We start from the raw sequence: 20,477 nt of genomic DNA on the forward strand, positions 1-20,477 counted from the left end.
CTAACATTGATGCACAATGGGGCAAACGATAAATGTTCCTACCTCAGGTGAGTCTTCACAATCTCCAAACGCCTCTGCAAAGTCTGTTAAACTTTTCCTCAGAGTCTGGTCAGCAGGCAGTGTGTTGTCATTGTAAGAAGTCACAAACTTAAAGTCACTGGTTCTAGAACCTGTTGTCAGGTAGGCGTCATAATTGTAAGCGCTGCGTAAAGTTCCTGTGCCGTCAACATCTGCGTAATTAGGAGGGAGATAAGCGCTGGGGATGGCAACTGCTCCATCAAACAACAGTCTGGGCTTTCTCCTGCGACAAAACCTCACACCCACGATGATGATAATGAAGGTGAGAAAAAACGTGGACACAGACACCAGAGCGATGATCAGATAAGAGGTCAGTTTGGAATTCTTCTCATCATAAGAAATATCCTTCAGTTCTGGCACCTCAGCCAAGTTATCAGAAATAAGTAAATACATGGAACAGGTGGCAGAGAGAGACGGCTGTCCGTTATCTTTCACTGACACAATAAGGTTCTGTTTCATGCTGTCAGATTCAGAAATGTCCCGCTGTGTCCTGATCTCTCCGCTGTGGACACCAATACTGAAAAGTCCCGGATCGGTGGATTTCACTATATGATAGGACAGCCAGGCGTTCTGGCCGGAGTCCGCATCCACCGCTATCACTTTGGACACCAGAGAGCCTCCGTGTGCAGCTTTGGGGACCAGCTCGGTCATGAAGGAGTTGCCCTCCGGGGCGGGGTACAGTATCTGAGGAGAGTTGTCATTCACATCAGATATGAAGACACTGACGGTCACGTTACTGCTGAGCGGAGGAGAACCGTTGTCTCTGGCCATCACCTGGACTTTAAAACTCCTGAACTGTTCATAATCAAACGACCTCACAGCGTGGATCGCCCCCGTGTCTCCGTTAACAGACAGATAGGAGGACACCGGGGCACCGTTCACCTCACCGTCTAACAGAGAATAAATCACTGTACCGTTTTGTCTCCAGTCGGGGTCTCGAGCAGTAACGGAACATAAAGTGGAGCCAGGTTTGTTATTTTCACTCACATATGCGCTGTACGACTGTTCCTCAAACACAGGCGGGTTGTCGTTGATGTCTGCTACAGATAACTGAACTGTTTTAGAGGAGGACAGAGGTGGAGAGCCCTCGTCAGTGGCAGTGATTGTAATGTTGTAATCAGAAACTACTTCACGGTCCAGTTGTCCTGTGGTCACCAGAGAATAATAGTTTTTAATTGAAGGAACCAACTTAAAAGGGACGCCTTGCTGAATGGAGCAGCGGACCTGTCGGTTATTGTCAGAGTCTCTGTCCTGCACGTTAATGATGCCCACCTCTGTACCAGGTGACACGTTCTCAGGTATGGGGTTACTCAGTGATTTCAAACTGATAACAGGCGGGTTGTCATTGACATCGGTTATATCTATAATTACTGTACAATAGGAGGTAAGACCTGGTCCGTCTTTTGCTCTTACTCGCAGTTCTATTGAGGTCTCAGTCTCATAATCGATAGAGCCGATGACTCTTATCTCTCCTGTCTTATGATCAAGTGAGAACAAAGAGACATGGTCATCAGAAACATGATCAAAATTATACGTAATATCACCATTGGGTCCCTCGTCTGCATCAGTAGCGTTCACTGCAACAACAACAGTACTTACAGGAGAGTTTTCAGGCAGACTGGCTTTATAAACTGCCTGGCTGAACACTGGGGCGTTATCATTAGCATCCAGTACAGTGACGTGAATGGTCGCCGTGCCTGATCTCTGTGGAGAACCACCATCTAGAGCTGTAAGCAGCAATGTTAGTTCTTTCTCTTGCTCTCTGTCTAATTCTTTTGCCAAAACCAGTTCGGAGTATTTCCGTCCAATGCCCTCTGTAGCTACATTGATGGTGAAATGGTCATTATTTTGTAAACTGTAGCGTTGTACAGTATTTGTACCGATATCTGCATCATGTGCTTCAGTGAGTGAGAATCTAGCTCCTTTGACGGCTGATTCTCTTATTTCAAAGGAAATCAAGTCCTCACTAAATTGCGGTGCGTTGTCATTAATATCTTGAACATGAATGCTGATACGATGAAGCTCTAAAGGGTTCTCCAAAACTAGCTCTTCTTTTAAAATACAAGTCGCCTTCTTACCACAAAGGCCTTCCCTGTCGATCCTGTCAGTAACAATCAATTCTCCGGTGCTCAGATTAATATCACAATACCGCTTGTCATTTCCGTCTGTATCAATGCGAGCTTTGCGCGAAGAAAGTGTGGAAACCCCGAGGCCGAGATCTTTACCTACATTTCCAATCACAGACCCGCGTTTCATCTCCTCTGCAACAGAATAGCTCACATCTCCATACGCGAAATGCAGGCTGATGAAGAGGAAAAAGACACAATAGCGATTCACAGAAAATCCTCTGTGCATTGTATTCCTCATGATGGGCCAGGCGTTCGTCCTTCCCTTGTTAATTCTTTCGAAGTGATCAAGGACGCTTATAGTTATCGTTGAAATTAACCATCCGAATATCACCATAACGTCAGCCTTTTGTATCGTCCTTCCGACTGACACACCGCACCACAACGCCTTGCAATGGTGAAAAAGAATGGATGAAGCAGAGGACACTTTCAGCCTTTGTTGGTGCACAGTGACACCAAGAGTTCCAATCAGTTATAGCACTGAAAATTAAAACAAGCTCACAACTTAAAAGGCCATATCAAGACAAAACTTATTATTCAGTCATAACTTCATTAGTATAATGATACTGACATGATGAATGCGTAATAGGTGTTTTATATTATAAATTAACATGAAACTCTGATGATTGCCTTATCAGTAGGGGCTTCAGCATTATGTATTAAGTACTGAATTTATTTTGCATTACGTTCTTTAAAACCTATCTGTAAAGTAAATATATCTTTTATACCAGAAAAGATACTGTACTAATTATATGTGATTGTTCATTACAAAACCTAACACACTAACACATAGTTCAAAAAGAAAATACTGTATCCACAGACTTTTATGAACTGCTTGGAAAAACAAAATGAAACCAAGCAAAGGTTAAGTAACAATGACATACAATATGTATCATATTTAAGAATCAACCATTTACTTAGGAGTCTGACAGACTAGAGATCATCTGACTCAGTTTAGAATCACAAGCAGGGACAGAGAAGTACAGTGGAGTTCATGAAAGGAAAACACAGAAAGATAGTCCTAATATTTTTGCTGGGAAATAGTTTGTAACTGCTCACATATTCATTATATGTTGGATTTTTTTTATGTTTGCACAAGAAAATGAATATAATTGATTAAAATTAAAGTTTTATTAAATGCATGGTTCTAAAGCCCTTCAAAAATATTAAAAATCCACTGCAACAATCAATATTTATGTATAGTTTGTTCTGGGATAAATATTACTAGCTGAAGGACATACAAATTATTTATCTGAAATTATTAAAAAGATCTTTAACTAAAAACACAACAGAAAAAATATGTATTACCATACTCAATATAAACCCCTAATTGTGAATTATCCTATGGAAACTGAAAGTAATATAAAATTTTTGTTGTGTATATAGTTGATGAAAATCTACCAAATACATGGCGTAAAGGTATAACATTATTACCATTACCATTACTTCACAGTTTCACATTTTGTATTAAATCGAAGCAGTGTGACAGCACTGGTGCAATTCAGTGACTCACACTCATAATGTCTGAATGGTAGTTATGTTGTGCCTCACTGAGCAACAGGCAAATCTTAATTTACTGATGAGCCAATGTTTTTTGCAACAGAAAATTAAGTAAATTGCAACAACTCTCGCTGCTAAATTGTGTAATTCAACAAAAATTGATGAGTATATGTTGTGATCACATATTTAACATCAATCTGCAGGTTGTTAAAGTTCACCCAGTCACCAAATGAAACAATCAGTGAGGATAAAGCCTTTAAAACAAGCTAAGCCTACAATCACTCCACTTGTTTACAGCATGGAAATGATAAACAAAGATTACACCGATATTCCAAATCCTGTTCCATCTCAAGGTAAAGTATGTCCGCAACATAAACTGCTATGGTTAAAGTTGTGTATTGTTGTAATTTGAAAACATAATTAACCCATCATATTGTCACAAAGGAGAGACTAACTATTATATGCAGCTAAGCTCCTGTGGTAAACCCATCTTTCTGAGCAAGTATGTACAAGAAACAAATAGGGAATCACTTATCAGAACAAGAGAAAGTGTAAGCCACAACACAATACTGTGCTAACAGTTGTTCTGCTCACTCAGTATAGGTGTACTGAAGGAAATAAATGTCAACAAAAAGAAGGCTTTTGCAATTCTTAAATTAGCCCACTAAGACAAAAAAACAATAGTCAAGATGTAACACAAAGTCAGCAAACACCATTGATTGTGAAGTGAAGTAGCACCATTTCAGTGATCATACACTCAGGTCTGAACATCAGCTGCTGTCAAGGTTGGGTGGTCATCAAATGTCAAATACTCCATTCGATATATTTGCCTTCCAAGCATTTGTCATCTTTTTCAGTGGCTAAACAGAACACTTAGGTGGATGATCCTAATAATGGGTGCTGTGCAGAGCAAAGGGAACACCTGAATCCTTAGCTGGTCTACAGTGACACCATGAGCAAAAATGAAATATAACAGTTTGGTGGAATTGATAAACATTTTCATAACACATTATCATTTCATTTGGCGTTTGTGTTTTAATAAAAAGGATATTTAAGGAGGGCATTAAAATTTGCAATTAGGTGCTGTCATGTTTATTTTGCAGTGAAATACCCTGGGTTATAAGACTTATAAACAAGATTATGTCTTCTCCAAGTAATAAACCTGAATATTGTATAGTGATAATAGGAAGACAACATTACTGAAGTGTTACCTCAGATCGAAACAGGCTGAGAAAGTTATCTCTCTCTCAAATCAGATTCATCTCACTAACTGAGAACATTTTAATTTAGAGGACAAATTCTAATAACAGAATGAGAAAGACATTTCTGAGTAAAACTGTTATCTATAATGCTTGAAGGGCAAAACAATATAACAGAAATTACTCATGACAATACATCACAATAACAAAAGCAAGGTTCAGCACCATGGACAGAGACACTAAAAACAGGCTGCAGCTTTTCTCAAAACACAGAAATGCTGATGCAGATGCTGAGTTGACTGAAAGGTTTGGGGGTAAAGATGTTATAAACTGAAAGCCTCTCCTGAAATAACAACTTAACTTGAAATATATCTGCAAAATATCCTGTGTGAATTTAAAAGTAAGTGGAACTAATGGCTATAAATTTAAGCTCACAATGACATCTAACGTAAAATTCATTTAAACAGGATAATTTCAACTCAAACGACTATTGTAAAATATCTTACTTTTAAATAAAGAAAGGGGAAGGGGGTATATTATTGTCGCTGTGTGGGGTCAGGTCAAACAATATGTGACGTCTTCCTACCTCAGGTGAACCATCACAATCTCCAAATACATCTGCAAAGTCTGATGGACTTTTCCTCAGAGTCTGGTCAGCAGGCAGTGTGTTGTCGTTGTAAGAAGTCACAAACTTAAAGTCACTGGTTCTAGAACCTGTTGTCAGGTAGGCGTCATAATTGTAAGCGCTGCGTAAAGTTCCTGTGCCGTCAACATCTGCGTAATTAGGAGGGAGATAAGCGCTGGGGATGGCAACTGCTCCATCAAACAACAGTCTGGGCTTTCTCCTGCGACAAAACCTCACACCCACGATGATGATAATGAAGGTGAGAAAAAACGTGGACACAGACACCAGAGCGATGATCAGATAAGAGGTCAGTTTGGAATTCTTCTCATCATAAGAAATATCCTTCAGTTCTGGCACCTCAGCCAAGTTATCAGAAATAAGTAAATACATGGAACAGGTGGCAGAGAGAGACGGCTGTCCGTTATCTTTCACTGACACAATAAGGTTCTGTTTCATGCTGTCAGATTCAGAAATGTCCCGCTGCGTCCTGATCTCTCCGCTGTGGACACCAATACTGAAAAGTCCCGGATCAGTGGATTTCACTATATGATAGGACAGCCAGGCGTTCTGGCCGGAGTCCGCGTCCACCGCTATCACTTTGGACACCAGAGAGCCTCCGTGTGCAGCTTTGGGGACCAGCTCGGTCATGAAGGAGTTGCCCTCCGGGGCGGGGTACAGTATCTGAGGAGAGTTGTCATTCACATCAGATATGAAGACACTGACGGTCACGTTGCTGCTGAGCGGAGGAGAACCGTTGTCTCTGGCCATCACCTGGACTTTAAAACTCCTGAACTGTTCATAATCAAACGACCTCACAGCGTGGATCACCCCCGTGTCTCCGTTAACAGACAGATAGGAGGACACCGGGGCACCGTTCACCTCACCGGCTAACAGAGAATAAATCACTGTACCGTTTTGTCTCCAGTCGGGGTCTCGAGCAGTAACGGAACATAAAGTCGAGCCAGGTTTGTTATTTTCACTCACATATGCGCTGTACGACTGTTCCTCAAACACAGGCGGGTTGTCGTTGATGTCTGCTACAGATAACTGAACTGTTTTAGAGGAGGACAGAGGTGGAGAGCCCTCGTCAGTGGCAGTGATTGTAATGTTGTAATCAGAAACTACTTCACGATCCAGTTGTCCTGTGGTCACCAGAGAATAATAGTTTTTAATAGAAGGAACCAACTTAAAAGGGACATTTTGCTGAATGGAGCAGCGGACCTGTCGGTTATTCTCAGAGTCTCTGTCCTGCACGTTAATGATGCCCACCTCTGTACCAGGTGACACGTTCTCAGGTATGGGATTAGTCAGTGATTTTAGATATATTATCGGGGCATTGTCATTTATATCAGTAACATCTATGATGACTTTGGCATAAGAGGTTAATCCCAAACCATCTTTTGCTGTGACTCGCAGTTCAAATGATGACGTTGTTTCAAAATCAACCGTTGTAGTCAATTTTATTTCACCTGTCTTAGGATCTATAGCAAACACTGACTTCATATCTTCTGAAATGTGTCCAAATTCATATGTAACGTCACCATTTAGTCCCTCGTCTGCATCAGTAGCACTCACCGAGAGTACGACAGTATCTAGTGGAGAGTTTTCTGGGAGCTTAGCTTTATAAACGGCCTGGCTGAACACTGGGACGTTATCATTAGCATCCAGTACAGTGATGTGAATTACTACGGTACCTGACCTCTGAGGAGAACCACCATCCAAAGCTGTAAGAAGTAAATTGATTTCCTTCAAGTTTTCGCGGTCAAGCTCTTTGTTAAGGACAAGTTCCACAGAATTACTTCCAACGCCCAAAATAAAATGATCATTCCTCTGAAGGTTGTACGTCTGGACTGAATATTTGCCTATATCCGCATCATGTGCCTCTTCTATTGGAAATCGAGCACCTTTGACCGCGTTTTCACTTATATCTATATGGATCAATTCTTTATTGAATGTCGGAGTATTATCATTGACATCTTGTACATGCAGACTGATTCGATGCAATTCTAATGGACCCTCTAACATGAGTTCTTGTTTTAAGACGCAAGATGCTTTGTCTCCACAAAGGGCCTCTCTGTCAATCCTCTCGGCAACCATCAGATCCCCGTTACGGAGGTTTATGTCACAATAACGTTTGTCGCTCCCATCGGTATCAATGCGGGCCTTTCGAGCAGATAGTCTGCTTGACTCAAGACCCAAGTCTTTGACGATATTTCCAATCACATACCCGCGTTTCGTTTCCTCCGGAAAAGAATAGCTGATGTCCCCGCTAGCAAAATGCAAAGAGAAAACTGCTAAAGCAACGACACAGCTCCTTAATGCAAGTGCCGTCATTGCGCCGATCTGAAACAGGACACGTTTCCTAGTCGCTGTACAGGAAAACAGACAAAAATGAAGAATTTAATCCAGAATCAACACGACCCAAGGCCAGCTTTGTGGCTCTCTGCACGATGAACTGCAGCACCTTCAGTCACAGTATGCATCGACAATAGTGGGTGGATGTCGAGGGAGAATCTACTACTGCTGGTGCATAGCGACATCTTGAGTCTCCTTTAGAAAGCGCATGCTGTCACTAGAGGCAAATCTGTACAACCTAAAATGTATCAAAACTCCATATAATGGAGAGTATAATCATTTACAGGGGAGGTTTTAAATATTGAAATATAATGGGATATATTACGAGGATCAAACATAAAGGACCAACATAATTACTTCACTACGGCACCCCACACGAAGCACTGCCTTTTCGGTATGAAAACAGATTGTTTTAACATTTACACCCTTTTGTTAAAGCGGAAATATCTGTAATGTTTAGCGTCAAGTGGAGAAATATTTCTGCTTAGATGTATTTTGAACTGGTGTAATAACAATCTAGACAACTCCTCTGGCAACAAAATAAATGGTGAGCAAAACGAAAGCCTATAATACTATAGGTAAAAAGGCTGAAGCAGTGGAAGAAATGACCAACATTTTTTTTTTTTATATTGAATGGTTTAAGCCTCATGAGAAACTATCCGTAATTCACATTTCATTGTTGTCTAAAGAAAAAACAACGGGTACTGAGAAACCTATTAAGGGCATAAAAATATAGTCTGATTTAATTGCAGATTTTTGGTAATTTTCCTCAGCACTAATAAAATCTTGTACATGCCACTCAGTATGAACAAAGTTCAAATACTCAGGATAAAACCTCCACTTTACTGCGAAATGCAACCGATGTTAATCATTCAAACACCACTAGGTGAATTCGCATAGGTAGCATATTATCTGGTACAATGAATACGAGGATAACATTAAATATATAGAGAGCAACGATCAAAGATTTGTTGAACGTGAAGAGTAAGCAAATCTGAAGGGCAGGTAGTTGTATGAGTAAAGAATCAAGAAAAATGGATGGATGGATGGATGGATGGATGGATGGATGGATGGATGGATTTTTTAAGTAGTGATATTTTCACAGCATTATTGAATTTCTGTTAAATTATCATTTCATTTTCATTCATGAAATTTTGGATATTGCTTCCTTTGCATGTTTTTTATGTGGATTGTTTAAGGAGAGTCATTGTATTCCCTTGCTTGTGAGTTATTTGGTTCCTAACTGCCTTTGTTTTGTGGGGACAAGTATGGGTGTTGCACAGGCATTGGCTCGTGCTCTCGTGCTAAATGGTGGAGAGAGAAGTTGCTGTACCACTGTGTTGGGATGTGTTTGTACTGCTTTGCCGTGTTGGTTAACATTAAACGAGGATAATGAAAGAAATGTTGTAGCTAGCTTATTTCCAAGAGCCCGGAAGAATTGCGAAATGCCAATAATAAAGGAAAGAGAGTTACAAAAGAATCAGTCTGAACAATCAAAACAAGCACTGAGAAACACGTTTAAAAATTACCCTTTAAGTTAGATTATAGAGCAAAAAAGAGGAAATTATTAACATTTTTAACGTTTAAAATCATTTTAAAAATGTATATTTTTCCATTCTATAATTCCTGTGAACATGGCTGCAATATCTAAAACTATCATGGGAATAACAAAAAAAAAATAAGGAGCAAAAAATGGGCAAAAAGGTAACAACCTCAACAAAAATGATTTCTTTATGTGTGTCCAAGTACCAAAATATATATGAAGACAGATCCAAAAGCAACTAAGGACAACTATTGTGTAATGACCAAGAAGGACATCTAAAGACCGATGCATCGCGAATATAACTTGATAAAGATTAGGAGAAGAAATTGGAATCCTGAACAGAAAAATCCTCATGACACTTATTAATAGAGTGAAAATGGACGACATGATGACATCCTCAGAGGGACCGTTTTTTCCGCTGTTATTTTTTTCTAAATGTAAATGCAAAAAATGACTGGTGTATGATTAGCGGAGCTTCTTTTTTCTTTTTCTTTTTTTGATATTATAAAAAGTATTGTATCAACATCAATTTCACACTGCCATTTACAAAACTCGAAACTGAGTAAACTTTTTCAGGTGAAGCAATCGAACAAACTTTTGATGCTCTTACCTCAGGAGAAGCATCACAATCTCCAAATACATCAGCAAAGTCTGATGGGCTTTTCCTCAGAGTCTGGTCAGCAGGCAGTGTGTTGTCATTGTAAGAAGTCACAAACTTAAAGTCACTGGTTCTAGAACCTGTTGTCAGGTAGGCGTCATAATTGTAAGCGCTGCGTAAAGTTCCTGTGCCGTCAACATCTGCGTAATTAGGAGGGAGATAAGCGCTGGGGATGGCAACTGCTCCATCAAACAACAGTCTGGGCTTTCTCCTGCGACAAAACCTCACACCCACGATGATGATAATGAAGGTGAGAAAAAAAGTGGACACAGACACCAGAGCGATGATCAGATAAGAGGTCAGTTTGGAATTCTTCTCATCATAAGAAATATCCTTCAGTTCTGGCACCTCAGCCAAGTTATCAGAAATAAGTAAATACATGGAACAGGTGGCAGAGAGAGACGGCTGTCCGTTATCTTTCACTGACACAATAAGGTTCTGTTTCATGCTGTCAGATTCAGAAATGTCCCGCTGTGTCCTGATCTCTCCGCTGTGGACACCAATACTGAAAAGTCCCGGATCGGTGGATTTCACTATATGATAGGACAGCCAGGCGTTCTGGCCGGAGTCCGCGTCCACCGCTATCACTTTGGACACCAGAGAGCCTCCGTGTGCAGCTTTGGGGACCAGCTCGGTCATGAAGGAGTTGCCCTCCGGGGCGGGGTACAGTATCTGAGGAGAGTTGTCATTCACATCAGATATGAAGACACTGACGGTCACGTTGCTGCTGAGCGGAGGAGAACCGTTGTCTCTGGCCATCACCTGGACTTTAAAACTCCTGAACTGTTCATAATCAAACGACCTCACAGCGTGGATCACCCCCGTGTCTCCGTTAACAGACAGATAGGAGGACACCGGGGCACCGTTCACCTCACCGCCTAACAGAGAATAAATCACTGTACCGTTTTGTCTCCAGTCGGGGTCTCGAGCAGTAACGGAACATAAAGTGGAGCCAGGTTTGTTATTTTCACTCACATATGCGCTGTACGACTGTTCCTCAAACACAGGCGGGTTGTCGTTGATGTCTGCTACAGATAACTGAACTGTTTTAGAGGAGGACAGAGGTGGAGAGCCCTCGTCAGTGGCAGTGATTGTAATGTTGTAATCAGACACTACTTCACGGTCCAGTTGTCCTGTGGTCACCAGAGAATAATAGTTTTTAATAGAAGGAACCAACTTAAAAGGGACATTTTGTTGAATGGAGCAGCGGACCTGTCGGTTATTCTCAGAGTCTCTGTCCTGCACGTTAATGATGCCCACCTCTGTACCAGGTGACACATTCTCAGGTATGGGATTAGTCAGTGATTTTAGATATATTATCGGGGCATTGTCATTTATATCAGTAACATCTATGATGACTTTGGCATAAGAGGTTAATCCCAAACCATCTTTTGCTGTGACTCGCAGTTCAAATGATGACGTTGTTTCAAAATCAACCGTTGTAGTCAATTTTATTTCACCTGTCTTAGGATCTATAGCAAAAACTGACTTCATATCTTCTGAAATGTGTCCAAATTCATATGTAACGTCACCATTTAGTCCCTCGTCTGCATCAGTAGCACTCACCGAGAGTACGACAGTATCTAGTGGAGAGTTTTCTGGGAGCTTAGCTTTATAAACGGCCTGGCTGAACACTGGGACGTTATCATTAGCATCCAGTACAGTGATGTGAATTACTACGGTACCTGACCTCTGAGGAGAACCACCATCCAAAGCTGTGAGAAGTAAATTGATTTCCTTCAAGTTTTCACGGTCAAGCTCTTTGTTAAGGACAAGTTCCACAGAATTACTTCCAACGCCCAAAATAAAATGATCATTCCTCTGAAGATTGTACGTCTGGACTGAATATTTGCCGATATCCGCATCATGTGCCTCTTCTATTGGAAAACGAGCTCCTTTATCCGCGTTTTCACTTATATCTATATGGATCAACTCTTTATTAAATTTCGGAGTGTTATCATTGATATCTTGTACATGCAGACTGATTCGATGCAATTCTAATGGACCTTCTAACATGAGTTCTTGTTTTAAGACGCAAGATGCTTTGTCTCCACAAAGGGCCTCTCTGTCAATCCTCTCGGCAACCATCAGATCCCCGTTACGGAGGTTTATGTCACAATAACGTTTGTCGCTCCCATCGGTATCAATGCGGGCCTTTCGAGCAGATAGTCTGCTTGACTCAAGACCCAAGTCTTTGGCAATATTTCCAATCACAGATCCGCGTTTCATCTCCTCCGGAAAAGAATAGCTGATATCCCCATTTGCCAAATGCCAAGAAAAGATAAGTGAAGCAACAGCACAGCAGTGTAATGCGAGTCCCATGATGGCCGTCATGACGCTGTTCTGAAACAGTACACGTTTTCTTGTCGATATAGAGGAACGCAGCTTTAAAAATTGATGGATTTGAATCAAAATCAACACAATAAAAGCACGAGTCTGCCTTTCTCGACGATCAACTGCAGCACCTTCAGTCACATTATGAGTCCACAATAGTGGGTGGATGTCGACAGAGAATCTACTACAGCTGGTGCATAGCGACATCGTGAGTCTATTCTAGAAACTGCATACTTCCACTGACAGCAGGTCTGTACCAGCCGTACATTTAAAAAAAAATGGTATATATGGCGAGTATTTTCATTTTTAGGGGACACCATCTATTGAAATATCGTGACACAGGTCAAGAAGATCAAAATTAAAATTACTTGTAAAAAACATAATTGTGTCACCAGGACACCTCATTTTAAAGCACTGCATTTTATGTGTGAAATAAAATACCCATTTGTCCAAGAATTTACACTCATATCTTAAAAATTTCACAAAATTTAGCACTTAGTGACTAAATCTGTTTGCATGAATGTTTACTGAAATTATGTGACAGCTACCGAGACAACAAATATGTTAGAAAAAAGTATGCAAAACCACAGCCCATGACAAATCCTCGTTAAGAATGAAACATTGAAAGAAATCACCAACTTAACTGTTCAAACAAGGAATGTCTTAAGCCATATAAGACACTATTCTTTATCAAGATTCCTTTACTGTTTATAAAACCGGAAAATGAGCAAGTTATTAAGATCACAAAACAACATCACTTGATTTTATTGCAGTATTCTAATCGCTTTCCTCAGCACCATTAGAATCTTTAACAGGCTAGTCAGCATTTACAAAACTCAGCAACTTGGGAAAAAAGCTGAACTTCACTGAAAATAGTAACCGATATTGGAAGCAAATCTTTCTAACGCCACAAAATTAATTAGCAGAGAGATAAATAGGGATAGCTGCCACACCATCTTAGGATGAAAATGATTAAAAAGCGATAAAGGATTCGTTTACCCTGAAGACGTCCCAAATCTGAAGAGCATCTAGTTATGCCGCAGAAAAAGGACAATGTGCATCTTAATGACAGACGACCACCCAGAACCCCAAAAGTATGGGCCATAATATAATTTGAAAGATATGGGCAATTTGCTATGAGCAAGGAAAAACAGAGTCCGTCTGAACAAGTCTTATTTCCACCCGTAAACATGTTTAAAATTTCCTTTTAAAGTTAAAATTCGAGTGTAAAACAAGGAAAGTATCGATTAAAAAGCAATAACACACGAAAAAAGAAAATAAGACTGATCTGTGCTTCTGTTAAACATGGTGGCACTAACTAACCCTCTAATTAAGACATACAATACTTGCTTGAAGTGCCTCACTGTCCAAAACGCCAAACATACATCCAAATGCAACTAAGAATAACGTTTGTACAGTCATCTAATAACAGGTCCAACACTGATATAAGCTGATAATGATTCAGAAAACATCCTGAGTGCCTATTCTCAAAATGTGCCTGACATGAAACATCTATAGGAATTAAATTTTTTTTTCTATATTTATATGTTTTGTCGTTTTAGTACGTGGTAGTATCCATTTCACTTCGTCTCTGCCAGCCACAAATCTCAAGAACTGCTTAGTGTTTTTTATAAAACAATGGGTCAAATGTTTGATGCTCTTACCTCAGGAGAACCATCACAATCTCCAAAAACATCTGCAAAGTCTGTTGGACTTTTCCTCAGAGTCTGGTCAGCAGGCAGTGTGTTGTCGTTGTAAGAAGTCACAAACTTAAAGTCACTGGTTCTAGAACCCGTTGTCAGGTAGGCGTCATAATTGTAAGCGCTGCGTAAAGTTCCTGTGCCGTCAACATCTGCGTAATTAGGAGGGAGATAAGCGCTGGGGATGGCAACTGCTCCATCAAACAACAGTCTGGGCTTTCTCCTGCGACAAAACCTCACACCCACGATGATGATAATGAAGGTCAGGAAAAACGTGGACACAGACACCAGAGCGATGATCAGATAAGAGGTCAGTTTGGAATTCTTCTCATCATAAGAAATATCCTTCAGTTCTGGCACCTCAGCCAAGTTATCAGAAATAAGTAAATACATGGAACAGGTGGCAGAGAGAGACGGCTGTCCGTTATCTTTCACTGACACAATAAGGTTCTGTTTCATGCTGTCAGATTCAGAAATGTCCCGCTGTGTCCTGATCTCTCCGCTGTGGACACCAATACTGAAAAGTCCCGGAGCGGTGGATTTCACTATATGATAGGACAGCCAGGCGTTCTGGCCGGAGTCCGCGTCCACCGCTATCACTTTGGACACCAGAGAGCCTCCGTGCGCAGCTTTGGGGACCAGCTCGGTCATGAAGGAGTTGCCCTCCGGGGCGGGGTACAGTATCTGAGGAGAGTTGTCATTCACATCAGATATGAAGACACTGACGGTCACGTTGCTGCTGAGCGGAGGAGAACCGTTGTCTCTGGCCATCACCTGGACTTTAAAACTCCTGAACTGTTCATAATCAAACGACCTCACAGCGTGGATCACCCCCGTGTCTCCGTTCACAGACAGATAGGAGGACACCGGAGCACCGTTCACCTCACCGCCTAACAGAGAATAAATCACTGTACCGTTTTGTCTCCAGTCGGGGTCTCGAGCAGTAACGGAACATAAAGTGGAGCCAGGTTTGTTATTTTCACTCACATATGCGCTGTACGACTGTTCCTCAAACACAGGCGGGTTGTCGTTGATGTCTGCTACAGATAACTGAACTGTTTTAGAGGAGGACAGAGGTGGAGAGCCCTCGTCAGTGGCAGTGATTGTAATGTTGTAATCAGAAACTACTTCACGATCCAGTTGTCCTGTGGTCACCAGAGAATAATAGTTTTTAATAGAAGGAATCAATTTAAAAGGGACATTTTGCTGAATCGAGCAGCGGACCTGTCCGTTACTTTCAGAGTCTCTATCCTGCACGTTAATGATGCCCACCTCTGTACCAGGTGACACGTTCTCAGGTATGGGGTTAGTCAGTGACTTAATGAACGTGAGAGGGGCGTTATCATTCACATCTGTGATATCGATTATTAAGGTAGAGGATGAAACTAATCCAAGACCATCCTTGGCTGTAATTTGCAATTCATAGGCGGACAGCTCCTCATAATCTATTGAGCCACTTACTTTCACTTGACCAGTTGTCTGATCAAGAGAAAAGACGTTATTACTGTCATCTGAAATGTGATCAATTTCATACGTCACCTCTCCATTAATTCCCTCGTCTGCATCTGTAGCGCTCACAGTGATCACAACAGTATCTAGAGGAGAGTTTTCAGGGAGACTGGCTTTATAAACGGCCTGGCTAAATACTGGTGCGTTATCATTAGCATCCAGTACAGCCACGTGAATGACTGCAGTGCCTGATCTCTGAGGTGTGCCTCCGTCTGTTGCCACAAGCACAATCGTTAGCTCCTGCTGTTGTTCTCTATCCAGCTCCTTCTCTAAAACTAATTCGCTGTATTTCCCCCCTCCACTTTTTGGAATAACGTTCAGCTTGAAGTTTTCATTTGCCTCGATACTGTAGCCCTGGACAGCGTTTTGCCCAATGTCTGCATCGTGGGCCTCATCTAAACGATAGCGACTTCCTTTCATTGCCGATTCCCTGATTTCAAATTTTATTGTATTCTTTTTAAACTGCGGCGAATTATCGTTGATATCTTGAACATGAAGACTAATGCGGTGCAGCTCTAAAGGGTTCTCTAGAACAAGCTCCTGTTTTAACACGCAAGATGGCTTTTTGCCACAAAGCCCCTCTCTGTCAATCCTATCGCTAACAATGATATCTCCAGTACTCAGATTAATGTCACAGTACCGTTTGCTGTTTCCGTCTGCATCAATACGAGCCTTTCGAACAGTCAGTCTTGTCACCTCAAGTCCTATATCTTTGGCTATATTTCCAACAACGGAGCCGCGTTTCGTCTCCTCTGGAAAAGAATAAGCAACATCCCCACAGACGGTTTGCAGCGCCAGAAGAAATACTCCCAGAGAGGTAACCAGGCCGAGCTGTGAACACGCTTTGTGTCCCATTTTCCTGCAACACGATTGCTGAATCCACCAAAACAAATACTTTAAACATAAAAACGACCAGTCAACCGGAGTCCTCCTCGGACAATAAATGCAAGTCCGATTTTAAAGGGTGCGACTTCGCTGCTCTAACGAACAAACAATCTATCGTGTTCCAGAAATATGTAAGCCTGTAGGGTAACACAAATGAAGCACCATTAAGTAAACCTGGTGGACAGCGACACTGTGAGCAAACTGTGGGTATTACAAAAGATTTTTAAAAATTGAGTATTCTCATGAGAATAAAAAAAAGTCCATGATGCAACCAGATCCAAACATAAACAACAACAACAAAACAATTAAGTCTGTGCTGTAATAAAGTAATAGTAATATAGCCACATAACATAGGGAGAGTTTTCTATAGTAAATGTCATTGTGTATTTACTTCAATGAAACTGTCTTATTGCACAGTATCGACCAGAGCGCGGATCAGTAAGGGTGGATGGGTTTCAGCACCATGGATAGTTACCACAATATAAGTGAACACGCTCCAAAGCACAGGGTTCATATTAAACGTGAAAGGAAAAACACACACCAAACCGCAAAATTAAAGAAATAATGACAAAACCGATCTCTTATTTCTGGACGTGATACAGTAACTCGCTTGATTAAACACTACTGTCCAACAGGTTCCATAAGAGAAATGTTGGGCTACAGTAGCTACAATAAGAACGTGAGGAATATGATGGGTACATGGCAAGGCATGCTAGTTTGCACAGCTTACTATATTTGATACTGTTCGTAAGGATGCCGTCTTAGTTCTAATCACTAGTCACCGGGTTATCAAGTTATCAGTGCTCCTCGTTTAAATTAATGCTGCGTACCTGTTCCTATACAACAAAGGAAAGCTTTAAGTGGTTATGTGCATTTAAAACAATTCTGATGGACTGATTTTCATTCAAAGGTATGCTACATAAAACAGCAGAAGGCAGTGTGATGTTCATATACAGTATGGTAAAAATACAGTAAAGCAATTCGATGATTAGAGAGAAGCAATATGATGACTGGGATTGCAATTATTTGTAAATAAATAAATAAATAAATACTATAGTTTGCGGATTTTTTTTCTACACTGGGCAATGGCTCAAAATATAGACTACAGCTAGAAATAAAATTTTACTGTTATAGTGTGAATAAGCTTTTTCAAATGAAACGAAATACGCTAAGTTTTAACTAGGTTTTTCGTTTTTTATATAAACAATAACGTTTTAAGAACGCAACTCAGGGAAAAACAACAAAACAAAAATCCTGATGGGCAATGGCAGGTATATTTTTCCACTACCAGTCCATCCCATTAACTATCTACTATACAGAATAAAAGTGGTGTTGAAGTAATGTAACCAGAGTTGACTTTAGTTTCTTCGAGAGTAAAAACTCCGCATAAATAAAGTAATTTTACTCCATTGAAAACAAGCACATACACCTACCTCTAGAGGCTCCAAAGAATCTTGAAATACCTCAGCAAAATCGCTTGGACTTTTCCTCAGAGTCTGGTCAGCAGGCAGTGTGTTGTCATTATAAGAAGTCACAAACTTAAAGTCACTGGTTCTAGAACCTGTTGTCAGGTAGGCGTCATAATTGTAAGCGCTGCGTAAAGTTCCTGTGCCGTCAACATCTGCGTAATTAGGAGGGAGATAAGCGCTGGGGATGGCAACTGCTCCATCAAACAACAGTCTGGGTTTTCTCCTGCGACAAAACCTCACACCCACGATGATGATAATGAAGGTGAGAAAAAACGTGGACACAGACACCAGAGCGATGATCAGATAAGAGGTCAGTTTGGAATTCTTCTCATCATAAGAAATATCCTTCAGTTCTGGCACCTCAGCCAAGTTATCAGAAATAAGTAAATACATGGAACAGGTGGCAGAGAGAGACGGCTGTCCGTTATCTTTCACTGACACAATAAGGTTCTGTTTCATGCTGTCAGATTCAGAAATGTCCCGCTGTGTCCTGATCTCTCCGCTGTGGACACCAATACTGAAAAGTCCCGGATCGGTGGATTTCACTATATGATAGGACAGCCAGGCGTTCTGGCCGGAGTCCGCGTCCACCGCTATCACTTTGGACACCAGAGAGCCTCCGTGTGCAGCTTTGGGGACCAGCTCGGTCATGAAGGAGTTGCCCTCCGGGGCGGGGTACAGTATCTGAGGAGAGTTGTCATTCACATCAGATATGAAGACACTGACGGTCACGTTGCTGCTGAGCGGAGGAGAACCGTTGTCTCTGGCCATCACCTGGACTTTAAAACTCCTGAACTGTTCATAATCAAACGACCTCACAGCGTGGATCACCCCCGTGTCTCCGTTAACAGACAGATAGGAGGACACCGGGGCACCGTTCACCTCACCGCCTAACAGAGAATAAATCACTGTACCGTTTTGTCTCCAGTCGGGGTCTCGAGCAGTAACGGAACACAAAGTGGAGCCAGGTTTGTTATTTTCACTCACATATGCGCTGTACGACTGTTCCTCAAACACAGGCGGGTTGTCGTTGATGTCTGCTACAGATAACTGAACTGTTTTAGAGGAGGACAGAGGTGGAGAGCCCTCGTCAGTGGCACTGATTGTAATGTTGTAATCAGACACTACTTCACGGTCTAGTTGTCCTGTGGTCACCACAGAATAGTAGTTTTTAATAGAAGGAACCAATTTAAAAGGGACATTTTGCTGAATCGAGCAGCGGACTCGTCCATTAGTCTCAGAGTCTCTATCCTGCACGTTAATGATGCCCACCTCTGTACCAGGCTGCACGTTCTCCGGTATGGGGTTAGCCAGTGATTTTAAATATATTCCAGGGGCGTTATCATTTACATCGGTTAGGTCTATGTAAACCTTAGCGTAAGAACTTAATCCTAGTCCATCTTTTGCCATGACTGGGAGTTCGAATGAATTTTTCTTCTCAAAGTCACTAGCACCAATGACTCTTATTTCTCCAGTTTTACTATCAATAGAAAACAACTTTTCATCTGTCTCTGAAACATGACCAAAGTCATATGTCACGTCCCCATTCACCCCATCATCTGCATCAGTAGCACTTACTGTCACCACTACAGTATCAAGAGGAGAGTTTTCAGGTAGATTTGCTTTATAGACCGCCTGGCTGAACACTGGGGAGTTATCATTAGCATCCAGCACAGTGACGTGTATCATTACAGTACCTGATCTCTGTGGAGAACCGCCATCAACAGCTGTTATAGGTAAATCAATGTCTTGTTGTGTCTCTCTATCAAGTTTATTCTCTAAAACAAGTTCAACTTTGTTAGCATCAATCATGAGAATAAAATTTTCATTCTTTTGTAAGCTATACCTCTGGACAGAATTTTGACCGATATCCGCATCATGTGCATTCTCTATTAAGAATCGGGTGCCTTTTTCTGCAGACTCGCTAATTTCCATTCTAATCAAATCTCTTTTGAATTGCGGGGAGTTGTCATTTATATCTTGGATGTGTAGATTTATACGATGTAATTCTAACGGATTCTCCAGTACAAGTTCTAGGCCTAAAATGCAAGATGGTTTACTGCCACAAAGAGTCTCTCTGTCAAGCCGCTCAGCAACACTCAGATCTCCAGTTTTCAAACTGATAACACAAAATCGTTCGTTGTTCCCTTCGGAATCAATGCGGGCTTTGCGAGACGACAGGGTAGTTATATCCAGGCCAAGATCTTTGGCTATATTTCCAATGATTGTTCCTGGTTTCATCTCCTCGGGGATAGAATAGCTCACCTCGGCACATACGGATTGCAGTCCAAGTAGACAGATAACAAAGCGGTAAACCAGGCCATGCTTTGAAAATCCTTTGTGTTCCATTATTCAAAATAATAAATATCCACAGCAAGGAGAGAATGTTAAATTGTATTCAGTTCAGCTCGCGACTACATATGAGATGGACTCAGTCAGGCAAATCCAAAGACAAAAATAAGCAACACGATCCTCCAGCTCGTTTCACAGCCGCGA

At 41.3% G+C, this 20,477-nt stretch overlaps 5 protein-coding genes across 5 annotated transcripts; all 5 read right to left on the reverse strand.

Moving 5' to 3' along the window:
- LOC146326822 (protocadherin beta-16-like) lies at positions 1 to 2,577 on the reverse strand. The gene has a single exon (XM_084719849.1). It carries the CDS (start codon positions 2,539 to 2,541, stop codon positions 1 to 3), a length of 2,541 nt encoding a protein of 846 aa, XP_084575975.1. The 5' UTR covers positions 2,542 to 2,577.
- A 2,834-nt stretch (positions 2,578 to 5,411) lies between these two features.
- On the reverse strand, positions 5,412 to 7,988 carry LOC146326823 (protocadherin beta-16-like). The gene has a single exon (XM_084719850.1). It carries the CDS (start codon positions 7,860 to 7,862, stop codon positions 5,412 to 5,414), a length of 2,451 nt encoding a protein of 816 aa, XP_084575976.1. The 5' UTR covers positions 7,863 to 7,988.
- Positions 7,989 to 9,928: 1,940 nt separating this feature from the next.
- Positions 9,929 to 12,516, reverse strand: LOC146326824 (protocadherin beta-16-like). Its single transcript, XM_084719851.1, has one exon. It carries the CDS (start codon positions 12,416 to 12,418, stop codon positions 9,929 to 9,931), a length of 2,490 nt encoding a protein of 829 aa, XP_084575977.1. The 5' UTR covers positions 12,419 to 12,516.
- A 1,545-nt stretch (positions 12,517 to 14,061) lies between these two features.
- LOC146326825 (protocadherin gamma-A11-like) lies at positions 14,062 to 16,690 on the reverse strand. Its single transcript, XM_084719852.1, has one exon. It carries the CDS (start codon positions 16,480 to 16,482, stop codon positions 14,062 to 14,064), a length of 2,421 nt encoding a protein of 806 aa, XP_084575978.1. The 5' UTR covers positions 16,483 to 16,690.
- LOC146326826 (protocadherin beta-15-like) lies at positions 16,608 to 20,469 on the reverse strand. Its single transcript, XM_084718261.1, has 2 exons — positions 17,946 to 20,469; positions 16,608 to 16,649 (listed from the first exon to the last, which is right to left on the reverse strand). The coding sequence occupies exons 1-2, from the start codon at positions 20,328 to 20,330 to the stop codon at positions 16,608 to 16,610; spliced, it is 2,427 nt and encodes an 808-aa protein (XP_084574387.1). The 5' UTR covers positions 20,331 to 20,469.
- Positions 20,470 to 20,477: the final 8 nt, after the last annotated feature.

Source organism: Lutjanus erythropterus, chromosome 5, assembly GCF_056507025.1.
Source record: "Lutjanus erythropterus isolate fLutEry1 chromosome 5, fLutEry1.hap2, whole genome shotgun sequence".
NCBI classification, from domain to species: Eukaryota; Metazoa; Chordata; class Actinopteri; order Lutjaniformes; family Lutjanidae; genus Lutjanus; species Lutjanus erythropterus.